This window comes from Saccostrea echinata, unplaced genomic scaffold (assembly GCF_033153115.1).
Source record: "Saccostrea echinata isolate AGI-Se365-2 ecotype Australia unplaced genomic scaffold, CSIRO_AGI_Sech_v1 ptg000016l, whole genome shotgun sequence".
Classification (NCBI taxonomy): Eukaryota; Metazoa; Mollusca; class Bivalvia; order Ostreida; family Ostreidae; genus Saccostrea; species Saccostrea echinata.
Genome location: NW_026889765.1, coordinates 12,357,616 through 12,377,269, shown reverse-complemented (window position 1 = coordinate 12,377,269; position 19,654 = coordinate 12,357,616). Strand labels below are relative to the sequence as shown.

Here is a 19,654-nt window from a genome sequence, read left to right as displayed (position 1 = left end):
AAAAAATGTTAATTAAAATATTCTGGAAATGCAGTACTAACTAAGTAACCGATTTAGGGGGGAAAGGGGGGTATTAATCATATCGAATGGCAAACATATAAAGTTACGGTGAGGAGAGAATTTTTTTCTCTATAACTATAGACTTTACATATTATAGTAGAGAAAATTCTGTAGTGCAGTACATTTTAAATAAATATTTCCTTTAACCACACTATCAATTTAATTCGCTCTAAAGATAATAAATTAACAGGATATCCGCAGTACTATGTATAACTCTCAGAACTAGTTCTATCATATTTTCTGTAGTAATTAAAAAAACGTGTTAGAAATAAATATTTTCATAATTTTGCTGCGTAATTATTTGACTTGGATAATTATGTCACCATTAACGATTTGTCGTCTTTAACAAAACAACAAAATGTTGCAGTGCTTGAAGTATTTGCACATTGCCCTTAGTTAAATTTAATATTTCCGCATCGTTCTACATAGGTACAGAATGTGCTTATAACAACATTTATTTTCCAGAGTAATTTAATAAATAACCTAACAGCTAAGTTAGAATAATAAAAATATATATCGTAGATATTTTTCCCCATGAAATAATGATTCTTCAAACACGATATGTTAGTTATTAAATTAAAAAACCTGTAACTCCTTCCCTACAAAAAGATAAGTCCTTTCACTTCGGAGTTCCGAATGACAATGAAAACTGAACGATAGGTGAACGCTGAACGCAAGGTGAACGCAAAGTGAACGGAACGAAGAGCGAACATTGAACGCTTTGTGAACGGTGAACGCAAGACTGTGAACGGAGAGCGAATGGTGAACGCACGGTGAACGAACGGTGAGCGAACGGAAAAATGGGAAAGTAGAACGTTTCAGGGACTGTAGCATGCAATTCATAGATTTGAAGAGAAAAGGCTGCTTAAATGAAGCAGAGAAAAAAAAAATACAGAATAAAGGATAAAATTTAAACATATTATTAAATTGATAAAATATCAACATTTTTTTATAAGGTATACTCAGTAGTGGGATCATAACCTAACAATTGCTCTCCATTTAAATCCCTTAATTGACAAGTGTCAATTCACTCCCGACAAAAATTGCATCTAATCTCATCACTTTCGGAAATGGTAGTCAATTCTCAAGCTCTCTAGTGATATTCTCTCACAGTGTGAAAGGAAACCAAAGTGTCATTCTCTCACAGTGTGAAAGGATATCAAAGTAAGTGAAAAATAATTTCTGGCCCATCATAAGATAGAGATAGTAACTAAACCGTCTTGATAGAAACTAAAACTGCCAATTTTTTCCCAAATATGTTGCTAAAATCCGTGTTATATAGTACAATGTTTTCAATCTCACAATTGCTAAACTATGACGTCTCAAATGCTCAACTATGACTTCACAGCTTATGGCACACACTGTGTTAAGGAAAGACAGGGGCAAAGGGAAAATCAAAGAAAATGTAATAAACAGAAAATTCAATATTTTGTAGTTGGATATGGAATTTACTTCATGAGTGAGACAGGATTTTTATGGCGTCGAGCTTTAGCTCGAAACGCCATCTAGTTGGCGAAAGCGGCTGAAGCAACTCTTACCAATCGGAACACCTCGACAGACTACGCTACGCTTTGTAACGAGCCACCCGATGAACTCCGAATGCAGTTTTACGCGACCGAATGTGTCCGACTATTGATGCTTCCGCAGACTAGAACCCGCGCTTTTTGTAACTGCGTATGAATAATTGTTTCTTTGTTTAATTTACACCATTTTAAAGAAGTTGATAATAATTGTATGAAATATATCACATTAATTTAAATAAACATATTAAAATTTAAGAAAAAGAATGACAAGAAATCAATTTATTTTTTCATTTTCAATGCGAACTATTTTTTGGGAAGTCACGTGATGTCTGAAACTAGAGAGTGTCTAGACGAAAGTAGCGTGGGTTTGGAAAACAACAAGTTGAACAGCAGAAATAGAGAACAGAAAAAGGAAAAGTAGTTGAAGAAAGCAAAAGTAGTAGAAGGTAAGACAAAGTTTATATTTGTTTATGAAAATTATGCTTAAATAATATCGAATCCACTTTGTATTGCCGTGTATTTTGGTGTGTGAACATACCGCGCCGATGGCAAAATTGACTTTCACACAAAATTAGTTGAAGATAGTTGTATCGTAGAATTTCGTATCGTAGATTGTTAATGTTCAGTAAAATTTAGAGCACACGCTATTAACTTTTTAAAAAGTTTCTTAATAAGTTAAATTAGCATCTCGATGTTTTGCAAATCTGTGCAATTCGATATGTAAACACTGGCACGTGGTAATGTTATTGTAAACAATCCTAGGGGTTTAACGATTGAATCCTGTTTTCCGGGGAATTTAATTTTGAAAGACCACAAAATCTGTCTCATTTATATATCTCTGCAATAAATCTTAATGTTGCACATTTTTTTTCTCGGGTGAAATTTACTGAATCTCAATTAATACAAGCGGTTGCTATTTCGTATTACAGCAGTAGGGAAAAATGGCGCGAAAATTCTGTAATTTGATTTGGAGTAGAGAATGAAAGATTTGAGCAGATAACCTGACTAAAGTGTAGTAATGGAAATGAATAACTGGATTTCAAATTTATTAAATATGTTTCTCTTGCTGGAGTTGATTATAATATTGCATTAGAACTTGTATGATATTTGATTTCAAGAGAGAAAAAAAGCTGTTGAAACTTGGAGCTTGTACACTTTGATCTGGAGTAGAGAGTGTAAAAATTGAGCAGATAACCTGACTAAAGTGCACTAATGGAGTTGAATAACTGGAGTGCATATATATTTATATATATATCATGTATGTTTCTGTTGCTGGAGTTGATTATGTCACATAAGAACTGGAGTGCTCAACATGGTGGTCTGGGAACTAGTTGATTGAAATGAAATAAATTTTTTTGTTTTGTTTTGTGAAATTAAATCATGGGAATTGATATAGAACAGTGGCGTAGTAAGATAGGTTGTTTCCATCCAAAACCTAGAAACAAAACAATAAATGCTTGGTTGTATTCAATTGAAAGCTTATATGTAGGTTTACACAGAAGTCTGCTTTTGAGCAAGTTGATATTATGCATTTTTTTATTGCTGATTATGAGTGGTGATGTAGAAGTTAATCCTGGACCAACAGAAAATGATTACAAAAGTAGTTTTCCTGTTCAGGGCAGTTTTCATCAAGGGCATGCAAAATTTAGTGATTATTCACGTGGGAGGCAGTGTTTACCTTGTTGTGTGTTTTTCATTTTACATAGCAAAATGAAACCCCAGAAATATTTTAAATGGAAAAGTGATGATTTGGATAAGGTTCTGCATGAAGGGGATCATTTGTACAGGTTTTCAAGGGAATTTCTAAGGCCCTCAAAAAGTTTTCTTGAACCAAGAGACTTGCCCCCATTTATAAAGGTCAGTGGCAAATATTTTCATTGGACTGTTAAGAATACTTTTAGTGGCGGCATTCAGGACCATTTTATAGGAGAATATCCTTTAGTTAAGTTGGAAACGGCTATCCTAATGGGATTATCTGGAGATGTGTCAATTTGTCAGTTTGGTATTTTCATAAGCAAAGGAAATGCTTTAGCAATATGTAGGGAAGAAGATTTTTTCTTGATTTTTGATTCACATTCTAGAGATGTTAATGGTTTTGTTTGTGCAGATGGTAAAAGTATAGTAGTTCAGAAGAAATCTATGAAAGAATTGTGTGACCATCTCAGGTGTGTTATTCACTCAGGTGAAACTGATGAACAGTATGATTTCCATGTTGTGAAAGTGAATGAAATATCAGAACACCGCATTAAATATGTGCACAGAGCAAGTGAAATGTGTGTGTGTAGTGTACCAGAAAAAATACCTTTAGAAATAAATAAAAACTCAGATTTCAGAGAGAATGCTACAGAGATATCATCAAATACTACTACTAGCAGAGTAGAGCTTACTGAATTGCCATTTCTTGGCCCTGAAGCAAATGAAAATTTTAATGTTGCACATAGTAGAAAAAGAAAAAGAAATCACCAACAGCCAAATGAAATTCCACAACCAAAAAGAAAAAAATGTGTTCCTGAATCAGTTGTTTCCACATTTCATGACCTAGTTTCGCAGGGACCAGAGTATATTTGCATCAGTTGTAACCAAGTTTTCTTTAAGCATTCAGTTACAGTATTTAAACATGAAAACTATTTATCGCACAGTTTGATTAACGATTGTGTAACTTCTGTTACAAGCGTTGACAATAAAGAATGGTTGTGTTTGCAATGTAAGAAGTATTTGAAAGACGATAAAGTACCACCTTGTTCTGTTGGAAATGGATTTCGTTTTCCCAGCTTGCCAAAAGAGTTGCAAGGTCTCACTAAACTGGAAGAAAGGTTGATATCTCCTCGTATTCCATTTATGCAGATAAAAGAATTACCCCGTGGTGGTCAAATTGCTATGCATGGAAATCTAGTAAATGTTCCAGCGGACGTAAATAAAACTGTCAAGCTTCTCCCAAGAAATATGAATGATAGTGAAACAATTCCACTAAAGCTAAAAAGAAGTGTGAACTTCAAAAGTCATATAACGTTTGAGCATGTCAGACCTGAAAAAATAATAGCAGCTGCCAAATGGTTAGTAAATAATAGCAGATTATTTCGTAATGAAGGTATATCGGTGAATACAGAGTGGAATGCAATAAATGAAGATACCTTAATGCAAGAAAAAGAAATTGTTAAAACTGTTCTTGATATTAATGATGAACCAAGAGATAAGCATGATAAGCATAACAGTTGTGAGGTGGATAGTGAGCAATGGTCAGAAGATGATAATGCTGTTTTGAAACCCTCTGGCAATTTTGATACAGTAATGCAACCAGCAGACTTTCGGGAATTTAATAGAATTCTTAGTGTTGCACCTGCAGAAGGAAATACGCCTCTAGGCATGTTTCAAGACATAAATGCTGAATTCCTCTCTTTTCCAACAATATACTGTGGTGACTCGAGACAAAATAACAATTCTAGAATCACACCTGTACATTACAGCACTATTTGCAAATGGGAATTAAGAAATGCTGATAGAAGAGTAGCTCAAAATATCACAAATATATTCTTTAAACTCAAGAAATTGCAAATCAAACAGATTTCAGATAAAGTGTCTTTAGCAGTAAGAAAATGTAAGTTGAATGGTAAAAAGCTAACAGTGAATGATGTACTTTCAGAGGGCTCTATTAACAACATTGTTAAACATAATGAAGGATATCGGGTATTGCGTACATTGCGTGGCTCACCACCTTACTGGGAAAAAACAAAAAAAGACATTTATTCTATGATTCGGCAATTAGGTATACCCACATGGTTTTGTTCGTTTTCGGCAGCAGAAACAAAGTGGAAAGCCCTGTTGCGTGTTCTAGGGAAACTAGTAAATAATGAAACCTACTCCGACTCGGATATTGATAATTTGACCTGGTTTGAGAAAAATGAACTTATAAAAAGTGATCCAGTTACATGTGCAAGGTATTTTGACTTTCGTCTGCAGATGTTTTTAAACAAAGTTTTAAAACATGAAAGTGCACCAGTAGGTAAAATAAAAGATTATTTTTTCCGCATTGAGTTCCAACAAAGAGGCTCTCCTCATGTTCACATCTTATTTTGGGTTGATGGAGCTCCAAAACTTGGTCTTAATACTGAGGAAGAGATTGGGTCATTTATAGATAAGTACGTTACTTGTAAGAAGAATGCCAGTATACCGGATTTAGTTAATTATCAAACCCATAGACATGCGCGTACATGTAGGAAAAAAGGCAAGTCCATTTGTAGATTTGGGTTTCCTCTGCCCCCTTTAGACAAAACTATGATACTAGAAGGATTAGAGGGTAATGAGAGCTCTGAAGAAGTTTGTGTAGCGCAAAGAAATTTTGACAAAATAATGGCTTTTTTAAACTGCCATAAACCTGGGGATGATTGTGATTTGAGTTTTGGGGATTTCCTGCAGGCAGTAAAATTGACATACAAGGAGTACATCTTAGCTTTAAGGTCAAACATAAAGACTGGTCAAAAAAAGGTGTTTCTTAAACGAAATGTGTCCGAAATCAGAATAAATAATTACAATGAATTGCTCATTAAATGCTGGGAAGCTAATATGGACATTCAATACATTCTTGACCCCTATGCATGCGCAGCATATATAGTTTCCTACATTTCAAAAGGACAACGTGGCATGTCCCATCTGCTCAGTAGTGCTTGTAAAGAGGCAAAGCATTCAGAAAGTGATATAAAACAACAGGTTCGTCAAATAGGAAATACGTTCTTAACTCACGTTGAAGTAGGGGCTCAGGAAGCATGTTACCTGGTGCTTCAGATGCCATTAAGAAGATCCTCTAGGGAAGTTATCTTTGTAGACACAAACAATGAGAATGATAGGGTTATTTTTGTAAAGTCCAAGTCTGCATTGGAAGATTTGCCAAAATCCTCGACTTCAATAGAATCAGATAACAATATTCACAGATATCAAAGAAGACCAGCATCTATGAATAAGTACAATTTAGCAGATTTTGTAGCTCTTTTTCATTTCAAAGCAAACAAATCTCCTCAAAGACAAAAAGAGGAAAATTCTGCCAATGAAGAATTGCCAGAAAGTTCTTATGATATAAATATTGAAGATGATGTTGAGTTGCCTGAAACGGATGAAATGGCAGAAGAACATGTATTTAAAGATGGTTCAGTCATGGTGAAGCGTTCTATTTCTAGAGTACTATACTCTGTTGGTTTCAATAAAGAAAATGATAGTGAAAATTTCTATCGAGAACAACTAATGCTGTACATTCCATGGCGGAAATATGCAGACATTTTGGGAGGGTATTTAAGTTTTGAAGCAAGGTACAGAGATAATAAGGAAAGAATTGAAACTAGTAGAAGGAATTATGTAGACGATTCTGCTGCCAATATTTGCCAACTTGAAAAGGAGTTTTTTTCTGATGAAGTAGAGGAGCCTGTTGTAACTGGATTGCAACATCAAAATGAATGTGATGCAAATGAAGGTCCTCGAGAGTCACGTGATTTTGGATGTTTTAATCCTGGAAAAACTCCAGATAATAGCCAGTATGATCTTGCATTAGATTTGAACATTGGAAGAAAGCAAATTTTAGAAGAGGATTATCTAACAGGAGAATTGAAAGATGATGATTTTAGAGAATTGGTTCAAAAATTGAATGTGAAACAGAAAGAGTTCTTTTACCATGTGTTGCACTGGATAAAAACAAAGAAAGATCCAATTTATCATTTTCTCAGTGGTGGTGCTGGTGTTGGTAAAAGTGTATTGCTTAGAGCACTCTATCAAGCACTGATAAAGTATTTCTCGCACAAAGCTGGAGAAAACCCTGATGAAGTGAAAGTTATAATCTGTGCACCAACAGGAAAAGCAGCCTTCAATGTTGGTGGATCAACAATTCATTCTGTTTTTAACATTCCTGCAGAACAAGGATTCAACTATAAACCATTAGATATGCAACAACTGGGAAGTTTTCAAGCAAAATTTAAGTCATTAAAAGTAGTATTTATTGATGAAATCTCAATGGTTGGGAGGAAAATGTTTAATTATATTAATTTACGACTTCAAGAAATAATGGGCTGTTTGACACCATTTGGGGGAATTTCAGTGATAGCATTTGGAGATTTGTTCCAATTAAAACCAGTGATGGATCAGTGGATTTTCAAATCTAATTTTAACAGTGAAAATCAGGAAATTTTGGCACCAAATTTGTGGGTTGATCATTTTCTTTTCTTTGAATTGGATCAAATTATGCGCCAAAAAGATGATATACTGTTTGCTCAGATTCTCAACAGGTTAAGAGAAGGTCAGCATTCTGTTGAAGATATTGACATTTTAAAGAAAAGAATAATGCAAGAAAATGAACAAACAAGAAATATGCCTCATTTATTTCCTACAAGAGCAGAAGTTTACAATTATAATAGGAATACTTTTGATCAGTTAGATGAATCAAGGAAAACAGTTATAGAGGCTATCGATACAATTTCAGGAGAATTGCCTATTATATTAACAGAAAAAATATTGTCAAAAGTCCCAGATGATGCAACAAAGACAAAGGGATTAATGAAGTATTTGTGTTTGGGTGAAGACCTTCCAGCTGAAATATGTGTCAATATTGATGTGATAGATGGTTTGACAAATGGCACTCCATGTGTTGTTAAAAAGCTAGACTTTCGAGTTCTTGACTCAGCTAGATGTAGCATTGTGTGGGTTAAGTTTTTCTCTGAAGATATTGGCAAAAAATGTAGATCGCAATTTAAACACTTGTTTAATAGTTGTATTTCATCTTCATGGACTCCAATATTGGAGATTACAAGAAAGTTTAATTTCAATTATTACAAATCTTTTTGCATAACACGACGTCAATTTCCATTAACCCTTGCAGCAGCAAAAACTGTGCACAAAGCACAAGGATGTACATTGGAAAATGCAGTTATTGGACTTGGGAGTAAAAAGATGGAGCACCTCTATTATGTTGCTTTAAGTCGTGTCCAAAATTTGTCGTCTGTTTATTTGTTAAACTTTGAGGAGAGATGTATTAAAATTTCAGAGTTAGTAGTAGAAGAAATGAATAGGTTGAGAACTTCAGCTCAAATTCTTGTATCTATTCCTATTTTGTACAGTCTTCCTCAAAATGTCATGTCAATTCTCTTTCAAAACTGTAGATCTTTAAAGAGGCACTTTGTTGATATAAGACGAGAGAAAAATTTGCTCACAGCAAATGTATTGGCCTTTGCTGAAACATGTCTGAACTCCACAGATAAATCTGAAGATTATGAATTAATGGGATTTGATTTATTTCGAAATGATGATTCTTGCTGTAGGGAAAGACCATATCATGGTACTGTTGTATATTCTCAATTTCTTCCAAATGTATTCAAAGTGGAAAATGTTTCAAAGGTAGAATTAACATATGGACATATCATACATGAAAATTCAAAGATAAATATCTGCTTTGTTTACTGCCCTCCAAAGATTGCATCGTTTGATCTATTTAAGAAAATTTTTGCTTATTTACACAGCAAATATGATCTTAGAATACCACATATAATCATGGGAGACTTCAATTTAGATTTTCATCATGTAAAAATGTTTCCGAATTATTTAAGATCGGCATATTCTCTGTACCAATTAATTGACTCTGCTACAACAAATTATGATTCAATCTTAGACCATATATATACAAATATTGATAAAAGTCGAATTCATTCCACTGGAGTGTTAGAGTCATATTTCTCAGATCATAAACCCATCTTTATTGCTTTGAAGTAATTTGCAAGAATTCTGTACATGTATTTTTTTTTAACATAGATGAAAACCCTTAAGGAAATTTTTGAGGACAGTGGGGCAGCGAGTGCACCATATAACACAGCACTGAAAGTCCAAATTTGTGGCTTAGGACAAACCTCTTCCTACAAAAATGCAAGTGGGGAGCAAAGGCAATCCCTGACCATGGGGATTGCTGACAGAACAATGGCAGCAAAAGGAATTTTGTACGATGTGTCAAAGGCCAGTTCGCTGAAAGTGGGGAGCACCGTGATGCTTCTCAATGTCATCGTTAAGAAGGAAAGTAGAAGCATTGTGATGACCAACAGATCTAAACTTCTAAAGACTGGCCCCTTTACAGAGGCACTACCAGCTCAGATAGTACAGCAAGGTCTGCAACTTGCCTGTCCTCCACCAGCTGAATTGGTGGCCATCAACAAGATCAAAACATCCCCCGTCAAGACCATGGTGTCCATCAGAGGGCAGGTGGTGTCTGTAAGTAACTCTCAATTTCAGTTGGCTACTTTAATATTTTATGACTCTCTCTTTCTCTCTCTTGATATATATATATCATGCAAATAAGATTTCTTTTCTTGCAGGAGGAAATGGAAAGGACTGTCAAAGTTAGTGGAGAAGACACAGCTGTAAGAAGTTTTAAAATCAAAGATGACACAGCTTCCTGCAAAGTATCTCTTTGGAGAGACCTAAGCAAAACAAAAACAGCAGTGGGGAGTCACTTTGAAATTACGAATGTCATTGTGCAGGTGTACAATGACGAAAAGTCGGTGTCCACCACATCAAGGACCAAGTTGCTGGTAAGGATAACTTCTATGTGCAACATGTTTAGTAAATTTTTCATTGTCTTTTATATTGCTGTTTACTTGGCCAAAAATATTGATTACTTAAAAATACATATTTTTATTACATTTTCAACAGTGAAATACTGTGATTTATTCATTGAATAAAAGTGATATTCTCTCACAGTGTGAAAGGATACCAAAGTTATATTCTTTCACAGTGTGAAAGGATATCAAAGTAAGTAAAATATAATTTCTGGCCTGTAATAAGATTGAGAAAGAATTAAACCATTTTGAATGAGACTAAAACTGCCAATTTCTTCCCAAATATGTTGCTAAAATCCATATTACAATGTTTTTAATCTCAAAACTGCTAAGGTATGGCGTCTCAACTGCTCAATTATGACGTCGCAGCCTATGACACAGTGTTAAGAAAAGACAGAGACAAAGAGAAAATCAAAGAAAATGTAATAAACAGAAGATTCAATGTTTTGTAGTTGAATATGGAATTTATTTCACTCGTGAGACAGGATTTTTTTGATATTTTCACTCGTGCTTCGCACTCGTGAAAATATCAAAAAATCCTGTCCCACTCGTGAAATAAATTCCATAACTAACTACAAAACATTGAATATCCTCTATATATATCTATTTCGCACTGGATTAAATATAGTCTCATTCTCTAAAATATCATTGGTCACCAATGGTTGGTGTACACTTTTCATATTTAATTATTGTAGCCAATTACTGCCCCAGATGTGAAGAAGAGAGTTGCATTCATAGCCTTTGAGGTGGTAGACAATGGATTCTTTTCCCTAACAGGAGATCTGGATGATGGAGATTATCCCGAGTTTCTGATCAAGACTGGCCTCCTTGCGAAAGCTCTTCAATGCCAGCCAAAAGAAGTGGAAGTTCGCTTGTTGTCAAAACTGCCACTTAAAGCAGATATAATTATCAAAGAAAAAGAGGTCAAAGAGATCCAGATTCAGCCTCAGTAATGTCATGTTGAACTTGGGATTCAGGGATGTACTGTAAAATGATTCAGAATTTTGCAAAGTTTTGTTTGTTTATTTTTTTTCATATTCTTCTTTTTATGTTTGAGTTCAAGTTCATTTTACCTCCAAGATCTTGCCATTTTCAGCAAAATTTTTGATACCTCTTGAATCTATGGAGATTTTTTGAAATGTGCAGTGTTTCCTTTTTACAGTAATATTGCTTTTGTATATGTTTGTCATGATGTAAAAGGTAATAGAAATAGAAACTTAGTAGTGAAATATTTTTGATTGATATTTGTAGATACTTGGTAGTTAAATCTTAGGGATAATTATAGAAATGGATGAAATTATGTTTTTCAATGTCAAATTTGCCTTCAAAGTAAACTTCATGCAGTGAAGAACATGAATTCTATAGTTTTAACAGTTTTAATGTTTTGATCATTTTCTGTTTAATTTTGTGGGGTACAGCACTTCTGAATATAGACCATCATGAGAGAACTGAAATTTGAGTGTATTTAGTCCTCATGAAGTTGAAAGTTTTTGTTTATTTTCTTTTTAATCTGTTCCTCAGGCCCTTAAGTACTCCGGTTTTGCAGAATTTTTTATTTTTTTTTTTTTTGGATAAGTTGAAACTTTTCTCCGTTTTATCCAAGGGCAATTTTATAATTGTTTAATTTGAAATATAGTGAAAGAAGCATTGAATGTATATTTAATATTGTTTTGTAAATTTTTTCTTGAGGTAGGGATTGATTTGAATGAAATTGTAGGTTTTAGTATCTGTTATAAATATTGCTTATTCTCTTTTAAATTTTTCTGACACAGGACAGTTGAAATTTTGACTGATATTTGAATTAATTTGTATGATATTTTTATTTCTGAAGTATAAACTTGTCTTTGACTGCAGCTTCCGTTCTTTCTGAAAAATGTGTTTGACTGCAGCCTCCTCCTCCCTTTTTTTTTTTTTTTTTTTTTTTTTTTTTTTGAGAAGGATCATTGCTGATGTTTTAATATGATGCACGGAATATACTTTAACATTGAATTTGTAAATATTCTTGTGATATGGAAGTAGATTTATCTTTTGATAAAGGTCAGTTAAGTTTAAACTTTTTCATTTTTAATTAGACAGTTTCATTAAATGTCAAATGCAGTATTGGCTGAAGTCCCCCTCCTTTTTTTTTTTTTTTTTTTTTTGAAAAATCATTGCTGAAGTATTAATATGTTGCATGGAATATACTTGTAACATTGAATTTGTAAATATTCTTGTGATATGATTTAGAAGTAGATTTATCTTTTGATTAAGGAGTGTTAAGTTTAAACTTCTTCATTGTTAATTAGACAGTTTTATTGAATGTCAAATGCAGTATTGATGTGAAATTTCAAGCTCCACTGAAAGGAGATACTACATAATTCAATGAATTGTTTTGGAGTTTCTTAAGCATTTTTTGTGGTGTCAACATTGCTTGTGTGTACAGCATATCTTAAATATCAGATTTGGAATTAGTATTTTTCAAAAGTCTGATAACCTTATCCCTCTTCAATACAATACACTCCAAAAAATTCTACATGCTTGACAATGCATTTTGTAAAAAATCCTTGCACTCAGCTTTTTTTCATTTGTGAAATAAATTTCAGTTTCCATTCATTCTTCATATTTTTATCATTATCCTTTGATAAATTTATCAAATCCATCAAGTCATACCAATCACTCAAATATTGTGCCTCTATTCAGAGACTTCCACATTGAGCATTAAAGAATACTGTAATCTTGTGCCAAATTTACTAATGATCTTTCATGCCATACACTAACTGTTTATAGTGCCCATAAAAAATATTGTTTTCATTTTATACAGAATACTACATTTGTTACCTTGTGCCAAATTTACTTGTCATATTTATCACTGTAAAAACTGTTCATCCTTAAGCATATTTTTTATTATTGTTTTATGTACACTTCCTTGTTGAGTTTTGAAAGAAATATTTGATCATATTAAGAAAACTTAATACCTCATATGTATGCCACTATGTAAGATGTTAGCAGATAAAATATTTCCTGCTTCTTTAAAAGATGAAAATGGTGTTCAACTGTATTGTTTGCATTTCTAATATTTGAAAATGCCAACTGCATACTGTAATTGGAATATTTTACAAACATTTCACAAAAATATCTCAAATTTTGTTTTGGTTATTTTTTTTTTGCTTACATTTGATAAGCATGACATTCCACAACATGCTCTAATTTTTATGACGTCGAGCTCTTGGAGCTCGAACGTCATCTAGCGATCGGCCAAGTGAAATCGCCAAGGGATGTACGCGACCGAATGTGTCAGTGGATGCATCCGCAATAGAAAATAGCAATAGCTATAAACCAATTTCTTTTAACACGCTCACAATGAATAATTATAGCTTGAAAATGAAATTGCATCAATTGTATCTACAATTAATTCTTTTACAAAACAACGATATTATGTTTTATTTTCACACAATAAAAACGTGATGGTTGTTGCGGATGAATTTCTACAGAAAGGTGCGTCGATATGACATGAATAACATTTTGGAATGATAACCGTGGAACACAAACAACCCAACAGGCGGTAAAATAATTTACAAAATTACATAAACACGAATACTATAAGACTGAAAAGATTGAATTTGTAAATCTTAGCTTTACTTTTACAATCTTCTGACCAACTTTATCCTAAAAACCGATGATGTTGACCAGTATTACTGTATTTCTCCATTTCCTCCAATATACCACCCCCTATCGTAACTCGATCGTACGTGTAACAGAGTAGAGTCATGGTTGTAGTTTAGATGCAATCACCAAAACAACGCTTTGACATTGGCAATTAGAAAGAATAATATATAAATTCATGAAGTCCTTCATAGTTCTTCAATTGACTGAAAAGATATTAGTTTGATATTTAGCATGAACATGTTCGATGGTGTCTGGTCAATTCGAACCCTGCTCCATTCGGACCATGACATAAGGCCCCAGACTGTAATTGTGACATTTTGTTTAAAACTATTTTTTTATTATTATTATTATTATGTCACCTGAGTCACTCACTCGACCTATTGCTATCTTCAGATTCTTTTGAAATTATTTTTCTTGTTCGACGTCATTGAAGCCTTTCAGGCTTTTGATTTTATATTTTCACTGGTGCTTCACATTCGTGAAAATACTTAAAAAAAATATATTGAATATCCTCTATTTAAATAATAAAAGAGATGACAAAAAAAGAAAATGAGGATGGAAATTTCCAGTGACCCCCCCCCCCCCCCCCCCACCACACACATTTTTGGTTGCAGTATGGTCAAATCTTTAGCAGTCAATGTATCCAGAATTATTTCTATGGAAAAGAGAAACTCGGAAGTTAATACCCCTACAGCTCCCCCCTCCACCCCACCCCATAATAGGTTTTTAGATTTTGGTCAATTTCTGCACATTTATGTTGTCAAAGTATTGCTTTGACACTTGACAAGTGTACTACTTTTATACCATTTGTCACACTTGTCACTTTTTGCTTTCATCCTGCCCTGCCCCCCTCTTCCCCCCCATCCCCCCTTCCTCCTCCACTTTTTAAAACCATTTTAAGTGTTTGTCCGATGGAGACGAACTTATAGTCATCTAAAATGTTTGATCTCTGACATTTCAACAAAGTACTACAGTCCCTGAAACGTTCTACTTTCCCACTTGAACGGTGAGCGAACGCTGAACGAACGGTGAACGAACCCTGAACGAACGCAGAGCGAACGGTGAGTGAACAATGTGTGAACGCTGAACGCAACTTGGTGAACGATGCGTGAACGCTGAACGGTGAGCGAGCGCAGAACGCGAACGGAGCGCAAACGCGAGCGCAAAGTGAACGGTGAACGAACGGTGAACGCAAGATGAACGATTTATTCGGAATGCCTCTGATCTTTTCCTTGCATTGAAACTATTCTATTGTATTCTTATGCCTAGTTCTAAAAAAAAAAATAATAAATAAATAAACAAATCAATGAAAATTGTTCTAGGAAAGACGATACATGCACATTAAGTGAAATTATTAATTTAAGTTTCTTACAATATTTTCTGCACATATGTACGATGTTTAAATTCATTTTTTTAATAACACGCTGTAAAACATTGTAATTGTTACCGAACGCTGTAGTATAACAGATGAAATTAATCTAGTTGTAAAATAAATATGTTTATTCTTATTTGATATATAAAACTATTTCAAATAATGTGGATTTTAGAAGAGAAAACTATGGACTTATAGAATGAATTACAACGGTTGTAACAGCCATACAAGGGGATTCCATGTGAAATAAAAGTTACGGTGAAAAATATCATTACTGGAGAATCACCTTGGTTATACAAATGATAATCATGTTATAATGGCATTTCTCTCTCTCTAATTAAAGACTTTATATATGTAAAGTAGAAAAAAATTCTTTAATGTATTACAATTTAAACAAATATTTTTTTAAACCACACTATCAATTTAATTCGCTCTAAAGATATTTAATTAACTGGATATCTGCAGTACTGTTTATCATTCTCAGAACAAGTTCTTACATGTATTTCTGTATTATTTGAAAAAAAAATGTGATAGAAATAAATATTTTCGTATTTTTGCTGCAGTTGGTAAATTAATTGATTTCGATTATTATCTATCCATTTACGATTTGTCGTCTTTAACATCAAAGAAAAATGTTGCAGTACTTGAAGTATCAGTATTTTGACCGTATTTAAATTTAATTTTTCAGCATCGCTCTACATACATGTAGGTACATACATGTACTTATAACAACATTTATTTTCCAGTAAAATTTTATAAATAACCTAACAGCTAAGTTACAACAATAAAAATAAATATTGTAGATAATTTTTTTCCCATGAAATAATGATTCTTTAAACACGGTATGTTATTTATTAAAATCAAAACCTGTAAATCCTTACTTAAAAAAAGATAAGTCCTTTCACTTCGGAGTTCCAAATGACACTGAAGACTGAACGATAAGTGAACGCTGAACGCAAAGTGAACGAACGAAGAGCGAACGTTGAACGCTTTGTGAACGGTGAACGCGAGCGCACGTTGAACGCTGAACGCAAAACTGTGAACGGAGAGCGAACGGTGAACGCACGCTGAACGAACGGTGAACGCACGCTGAACAAACGGTGAACGAACGGTGAGCGAACGGAAAAATGGGAAAGTAGAACGTTTCAGGGACTGTACTAAGTGTTATTTACAGTGAAACTTTGTTAACTCGAATCCTCAGATATTTCTAAGTTTTATTTGGTCCAATCACGTTTAAGATAATGAGCGTTGACTGTATATATATTATGGGGGTATGTCCTGTATATCTTGTACTGATGAAGGTTAACTTGAGAATGACACAATAAAATATCCTGAGAGAAAGAGAGAGAAGGGAGCCCCCCCCCCTTTTTTTTTTTTTTTTTTTTTTACAATTTTTCTTTCTGAATTTTTAAACAATTGAATATACAATACGTACATTTTCCCTGATTTCATTTAAAAAAGAAATTCCATAACATGGTAGGTGAGTAAAGCAACTTGATATGTTTTTATTAGAAATATTACTAAAGATCTTATTTCCCAATGAATGAGGTTAAGATCAAACACAAAACGATGGAAATGTTCCTAAATGATTTGGACATCGGGATCGATATGCCTCTCGTTCCTCAATACGGATACAGATACTTATACGGATACGTTAGATAGAACAATCTCTAATACTAAATAAATAAAACTTGTTTACTTATTTAATTGCCATACACTTTGTGTCTATCCTTCAGTCTTTCTGTCTGTTTCTGTCTGTGTCTCTCTCTCTCTTCACAACCTTAATAAATATTCTTCAACACAATATATTGATGACAAAATGTACAAATGTTCACTGTACATATTGTCATCGAAGACAAAATTTGTCAGTACGCGACAGTACATTTTTTTGTCCATTATGCAAGAGGAAAAAAGGCTCATCTTGGTACATATTGTGTTGGCAACGATATGTGCAGATGGGTGACAATATGTGCAGTGATGGTAGGTACATATTGTCGATGATGACAGTATGTACAGAATGACAATATGTACTGTCAAATGGGGCTACAATATGGGGTTAGAATTTTTCATGTGATTAAAGATAGAATTTTTTAAAAAAAATCTTACAATGAAGAACAGGAGGACCAGGGGGAGCATTGTGGCCTGTGGGCCTCTTGTAAATTATCTCATGATGTAGCTTCTTATATTCTCTCTTTTGATTAAAATATGATACAAATGTAAAGTCTTTCTTTGTCAAATTTCACTCCATGATTGGAAGGTTGTGTGTTCGAATCACGGCCGCGACTGACCTAATGTCGATAAAAAATAGGTAGCAACTGTTTCTTCGCCAAGTGCTCAGCACTTTAAGTGAAAGTTGTGGGTCCTTGGGACAAGACCTTAGAAAAACTGAGGCCCTGTGTCATGGTAGGCGTTGGCACAATAAGAACCCTCACTACTCAATGGTCCTGAGTGCCAAGTAAAGGTCAAAATTTGAAGCCCTTCATGGGTATATGATGATGTCTCTATATGAGTGAAAATTCTCTAACGGGATGTAATACAGCATACAATCAATCAATCAATCTTTGTCAAACTTAAACAGCTGTCATTTAAATTTGAAGAGAAAGGTATTTGAAATATTTTGACACAGAATTAAATTGTAAAAGTGAATAATAATAGAGATGTGGGAATTCTTTACTTTGATGTGGTTAGGAAGCATTCAATTTAGATATTGAGATGTAACGTTTTCATCTGATTTGTAGACTGAATGTCAACCAGAGCAGTGTTCACAAATGACAGCTACAGAGCAATGGATATTTTTATGTGCTGCTCATAAAACACCCAAAGAGGTACATGTGCTTTACCTTAACTATGATTTCCTTTTTATGAAATAAATAATGATAATCTGTATCAATAACCGACTTGTCGAAATTTTGAAATCACTGTCAGACATTTGGTCTGACAAAGTCAAATGTTCTGTTGGACTGGACAAAGTTTTGTCAGACCAGATACATGTACTTTATTTTGACGCTGAGAAAGAAAAATAAATAACTGCACTAAAATGCCCTTTATTATTTTCAACAGCCTTCAATCTCACAACTTTCTTTTCTTAGAGTCTTTAATCAGAGACATAAATGGCACGTTTTATGTCTTTGCTGTAACAAATTTAATTGACCATCGTCACCACACGGCCATTTCTGCTGTTTTTGTGACCTTTACCTGCGCACCACGATCCCGATCTTTTTAAAATTTGCTTCACTCTCGATTTTTTTCAAACGGTCATTTGACTGACATTTTCTTGAGAGTTATTGGTCCAGACAATTTTTTATTGGCCTTGCCGACAGGACTGACGGATTTCGACAAGTCTGCAATAAATGGAAGTCATATGGCTGTACAACTGCACTGATGGTAAAAAGTATAGCTGTAACTGAAGTGATTGTAAGAGTATGGCTGTACATAAGGAGATAGATATTAATATGTTTTGCTGATGTCATAAGTTGCTATTAAATGTCAAGGTATTGATTTCAGTGTCCAGCCATTGACTACACCAGACACACACTGGATGGAGCAGCATGTCTACTTAACAGTAACAAATATTTCCCCAGCAGGTACATCTTATTTAAGCTAAACAAGACTCATACATAAGCATACACCATATTAGTTTTCCCATCTCTGATATTAGCACTGGGGTATACCCTTTACATTCTTTACACCTGACTGCTTTCTTGTCATGAGTATATACGTGGAATGGACAAATGTTTTGTGTTGGTTATCTGATGCCCTGTTCACACGGAGAGTTTAATTCCAGTGAAACGTAAGTAGTGTACTGTGAATTAAATTTGAATCATGTTCACATGGAGAATTTAATGCGAATTAGTTTAATTCGAAATAATTTAATTTTGTTTGTATTCTAGCGTCTGATTGGTTAATATCCAAAAAGGAACACAAATTATTTTTGTATAACCTGGTTTGGTATGGGGGGCCCCCCCCCCCCACCCCCGACAACCAGCTGAATCATCTGTATCCATACAACACTCTCATTTCCAGTCCTCGGGATTCATGGAAAATTCCAGATTTAATAAATGTACCATTAACTTCAAACAATAATTCAATCTTACCACATGTAAACAAACAACAAGGCTGCTAGGCCTATGTATCAGTTTTTACCTCCCCTCACTTCCCATCACTTCCGTTACTTCCGTAACTACGGTTGTAATATTGAGCGGCAAATTTGAACTAATAAAATGCAACAAAATTTTACACCCAGTTATTTAATGATTTTAAAATTAAATTATAAGGAATGACTTTAATCCTTGGCCAAATTATTCGAGTATAACCTGATTTGGGTCAGTTTACGCGAAGCGGATTTTAAAGCGTAAACTGACCCAAACCAGGTTATACTCGAATAATTTGGCCAAGAATTAGAGTCATTCCTAAATTAATTTACTGTGCATCAAATTACCCCTCAATAGCTTTGTGTGAACACTAAGCGAAGCTAATTT

General features: G+C 33.9%; 2 protein-coding genes across 2 annotated transcripts in view; both read left to right on the top strand.

Moving 5' to 3' along the window:
• LOC133188460 (MOB-like protein phocein) overlaps window positions 1-19,654 on the top strand; it is a 97,444-nt gene that overhangs the window by 47,346 nt on the left and 30,444 nt on the right. The window contains exons 5-6 of the mRNA XM_061323898.1: window positions 17,915-18,001; window positions 18,681-18,760. Of these exons, the coding sequence (XP_061179882.1) occupies window positions 17,915-18,001; window positions 18,681-18,760 (167 nt within the window). The remainder of the gene's footprint in view (window positions 1-17,914; window positions 18,002-18,680; window positions 18,761-19,654) is intronic.
• LOC133188672 (uncharacterized) lies at window positions 9,363-11,112 on the top strand. Its single transcript, XM_061324174.1, has 3 exons — window positions 9,363-9,812; window positions 9,917-10,132; window positions 10,855-11,112. The coding sequence occupies exons 1-3, from the start codon at window positions 9,363-9,365 to the stop codon at window positions 11,110-11,112; spliced, it is 924 nt and encodes a 307-aa protein (XP_061180158.1).